The sequence below is a fragment of the Euprymna scolopes genome, chromosome 33 (genome assembly GCF_053919585.1).
Source record: "Euprymna scolopes isolate OS-2025 chromosome 33, ASM5391958v1, whole genome shotgun sequence".
Classification (NCBI taxonomy): domain Eukaryota; kingdom Metazoa; phylum Mollusca; class Cephalopoda; order Sepiida; family Sepiolidae; genus Euprymna; species Euprymna scolopes.
In genome coordinates this window covers 37009579-37014477 of record NC_136514.1, presented here as the reverse complement: position 1 = coordinate 37014477, position 4899 = coordinate 37009579, and the positions used below count along the sequence as shown (strand labels likewise).

Here is a 4899-nt window from a genome sequence, read left to right as displayed (position 1 = left end):
TAGCTGTTTCGCTTTCCACTTTTCTTTTCTCGCCTTTTTTCTTTCTTTCTTTTTTTTTTTTTTTTTTTTTTGTTTTTCGTTTCGCTGTTTTGTTTGTTTTGACGATGTTTCTTGCTACGAGCAGTCAGTTTTTTGTGCTCTGAGTTATGTACTTCAACAATTCTTATTTATTAACATATACAGCAATCTTTCATACTTACCAATCCTCTTCCTCCCTCCTCTCCTTTTCACGTAGTCGATCAACATCATCCTTCGAGTGTATGGCCTCGTGGATTGTAATCAGAATATCATACTAGTGATACTGTCTAGGTCTGTATTAAATTTAATAGATTTCAGTATATAATTCAGTTTCTAAGAGTTTTCTTGTTCTTTTCGTGTATTCTTTTCCAATCTTCTCTCTCATTTCTATTGAGTTGGAACTTCAGCTTTAATTGTTCTAATTAACCTTTTCTAATTTTTCTAATTAACCTTCTTTTCCAATCTTCTCTCTCATTTCTATTGAGTTGGAACTTCAGCTTTAATTGTTCTAATTAACCTTTTCTAATTTTTCTAATTAACCTTTTCTAATTTTTCTAATTAACCTTCTTTTCCAATCTTCTCTCTCATTTCTATTGAGTTGGAACTTCAGCTTTAATTGTTCTAATTAACCTTTTCTAATTTTTCTAATTAACCTTTTCTAATTTTTCTAATTAACCTTCTTTTCCAATCTTCTCTCTCATTTCTATTGAGTTGGAACTTCAGCTTTAATTGTTCTAATTAACCTTTTCTAATTTTTCTAATTAACCTTTTCTAATTTTTCTAATTAACCTTCTTTTCCAATCTTCTCTCTCATTTCTATTGAGTTGGAACTTCAGCTTTAATTGTTCTAATTAACCGCAATTTACAAATAACTAATCACTTTACTTTCACTTACTAAATTTCTATCTATCACGTATATTGTATGAGTTCTCACTCTTATTCTATACGTCATTTGTGACCCCCCCTTTCTCCCCCCCCCCCTCTCTCTCTCTCTCTCTCTCTCTACATATATATATATATAAGGAACATTCTCTCTCTCTCTCTCTCTGTTTGCGCGTGAGTTCGTTTCCTACAGACTCGGAAACGGCCGTACCGATTTATTTAAAGATTTAATACAAAGATACTTGATGCGTCTGGGAGTGTTTTTATGTAGGTTTTGTTTTGGAATGCGCCTGATAAGTATTGATAGTGACCGCCAATTGCAAAACTGTTCTCATCTTGAGTGTGATTTATGACAATCAAGATGAGAAAAGGAGTCCGATGAATCCAAATAATATGAATAACTAATCCTCATCTCAAAAATTCAGAAACGTCATTAATAATTTATTATGTAAAATTATTGAAACTATTCAATATTGTCATAGCCTTAAACAATGCTTCGAGAAAACTGCAACACACACGCACATACAAATACACACACACACACACACACATATATATATATACTAGCATTTCAGCCCGGTGTTGCCTGGGTATTTGGAGGTGTGTGTTGAGAAAAAAAAAGTGGTAGTAGGAAGGCAGGCTCGAACCCGTGCCGCGAAGGAGGAAAAGAACGGGAAAACGTGACGTTTTTGCTGTTACGACCACCGCCAAATCAGAATTAACGTAGGTTTAAATTAAGGCTAGACAATCGACAAGAGGGGAGGACTTTCGAAAATATCGGTGAAAAAAGCTACCCCTCGCTGTAGAAAAGTGCCCAGTTGAGGGTGAAGAAATTAATGTTTTTAGCCAATTTTTCGGTATTTGTGGTCTGAAGGGTCGCGCTTCAAGACGATACTGATCTTGTGAAAATCTGTCGCCTCTGTCAAAAGTTTTGGTCAGACATACATACATACATACATACATACATACGTACATACGTACATACATTTATATATTGGTAGCTCAAATTTTCGACCCAAACTGATTAAAAAGATTGCCCTATCTCTGAATGTAAAATTTCAAATGTTTAGATCAGAAAGTGTCTGAGTAATTTGGTAGAGACCGAACAGGTCAAATTCTTTTTAAGTTTAACCCCTGTTATGACCCCTTAACAGTTATTGTTTTGGCCTCAAATCAAGTTATTAAATTAGATCCATGTCCAATTATATCTAAAATTTCAATTGTTTATACCCAAAATTGTCGAAGGAGTTTGGTAGAGTCCTCAAGGGTCAAAACGAATTAAAAAGATTTTCCCAAATCTCCATACCCTGTATATCAAATTTCGAGCCTGTAAACTGACAATTGACAGAGTTATTGCGTCGGGAAATGTACACACACACAGACCGACACTTTCACTTTATATATATATATATATATATATATATATATATATATATATATATATATATATATATATATATACATACTAGCAAAAGTACACGTCGTTGACTGGGTTCAAAACCAGCCTACAGAAAATGGACCATGAGTTATGAAAGTATGATACGTTATGAAAGGAAGAGTTGTAAAGAGATAGCTTTGGGGGTATCAAAACCAAAGCAAAATATGATGAAAGTAAAAATAAAATAGATAAACCCCATAATTTATTATACCATACCTGTTCACACTGAAACACTTATCACAATACTCTGTGGATCTATATTAAAAAATCTTGTTAAACTTTGTGACATATTTCCATTCTATGGAGGTCAAGTACGAACGAACACCCCATAATTCTATAATACCATATTTCTTCAAACTGAAACATAATTATCAAAATATACTTACGCAGATAGATATGAAAATTCTTTATTAAAGTTTGTGCCTATTTCACTTCTATGGAGGTGTTCGAACATGTTTTATTTTCCTCACATACATACACCAACATGTACGCACGTACACACGCACACATACACTTCACGTGCACACACACACACGCTAACGTACACACATGTACTCACGCATACGCGCACACGTACGCACACATGGGCAACGTCACTTCCCTTTAAAGGAAATCCAGGCATGCGCAGTCAGATCACTGACCCCGGTATAAAAGTCAACAACAACGTCTAACTTCCTCTTTCTTCCCTTTTGCCTTGGCTCGTCAACCAGACAAGTTCGCGTGCACAGCTTGTGGCCTGAAGACACTTCCATGTGGACGACTGCTACCATGCACGCGTGGTTTTACTGAGGTCAACACCTTTTCTCTCTCTTTCTTTTTCTACATAATGGACTGAAAACGTGTTCCACCTAAACCATTTATTTTTAACAGAAAATAAACGACATGTTTATTTTATTCAGCAATTGACTTTTTTTCTTTCCTTCCATTCATTTCATTATTTTCTTTTGTAGCGGGTTAGGATTATTATATCCTGGTCCGCAACAAATGATGCTGACCCCTTAATTTTTAATAAAATGAATGTGTTTGAACGAAACACGCGGTGTAAACTAAACTCTTCCACACAAATCCACGGCACGCACGAAAATTTAATTTTTCTCTAGAAAACAAAAAAACAAAATGGAACTTCAACAGACGGACTCCTACAACGAAACCATGGCATTAAATATTCCAGCCTTCAGCCCGACAAATACAAAAATATGGTTCGTCCAATTACAGGCCATATTTGACGCTAAACGGATAACGTCACAACGAGCGCGTTATTGTTACCTAGTGGAAAAACTGCAGTTGGAGGTGATAGAAGAAGTCACAGATTTTCTCGAAAATGTACCTGAGAAAAGACTGTACGACACGCTGAAGCAAGCAATCCTGCAACGAACCGGTGTTTCCAACGAAGCCATGCTTCGTAACTTATTTACGCAAGTTGAGTTAGGTAACCGTACGCCTTCTCAACTACTTCGCCATATGAAAGCCTTGCTGAAAGACAACAAAATGTCGGACAGCATCATGAGGAGTCTCTGGTGTGGAAAATTACCCCCAACTAACAAGCAAATCCTCGCTCCGATGTCGGAGGAGACGGCAACAAAAAAGCTCGCCGACATAGCCGACAGAATTCATGAAAGTTCCCGGAGCCGACAAGTATACGCTCACCAACGGCAACCTGACCAAAACCGAGACGAAGAATTAGCCGAATTAAAGGCTACGGTTTACCGCTTTCAATGCAGCTAGCCGACGTACTTCAAACGCGTCGACATTATCCCAGAAACTACAACGACCCGCGACAAAGTTACAGGCAAGAAGCTTAAGCAGGAACCGGTGCACGTCACGAGATAGACAAGATGTTTGTTTCTACCACAGGAGAATCGGCGTCGACGCGAGAAAATGCACTACACCCTGCGCATTCATAAAACCAGCACAGGGAAACGAACCTTCCAGCCAGTAACGACGACGACTGTAGCTGGAGCACAAAAGTAAAGGTCGTCTGTTTTATATCCGTGACAAAATCCACGGATATAACTTTTTAATAGACACCGGAGCGGAAATCAGCGTCATACCGACACCGCATGGCCACCCAACAGGGACCCAATTTTTCAGCCTACAAGCCGCCAACGGTAAAAAAATACCCGCTTTTGTCGAGAAAACTTTAACTTAAACCTGGGAATGCGTGACCACTCCAATTTTGGGGGCAGACTTTTTAGCCCATTTCAACCTATCTGTCGACATGACTCATCATACATTGACGGACAACGAAACGAAGATTTTGGTGAGAGAAACTACCTCTAAATCTTTAACCTCCGGAATCAGTGCTGCCCTACTCGAAGATTTACACGTCCGCCGGTTACTCCAAAAATTTCCTCAACTTACCTAGTCGTTTAAAAACACGGGCCCCATCAAGCATAGCGCTAAGACCACAGGACCGCCCGTCTATTCAACCCCTAGACGCTTGAAACCGGATAAATACAAATTGGCAAAATCCGAGTGTCAAAACCTACTCCACATGGGGATAATACGGCCCTCAAAAAGTGCTTGGTCATCACCACTCCACATGGTGAAGAAAACTGACA

The 4899-nt window shown here is 38.2% G+C and overlaps 1 protein-coding gene across 1 annotated transcript; it reads left to right on the top strand.

Annotated features, from left to right (window-relative positions):
* Positions 1 to 3490: 3490 nt before the first annotated feature.
* On the top strand, positions 3491 to 4063 carry LOC145258037 (uncharacterized). Its single transcript, XM_080115761.1, has one exon. The coding sequence runs from the start codon at positions 3491 to 3493 to the stop codon at positions 4061 to 4063; it is 573 nt and encodes a 190-aa protein (XP_079971887.1).
* The last annotated feature ends 836 nt before the right edge of the window (positions 4064 to 4899 follow it).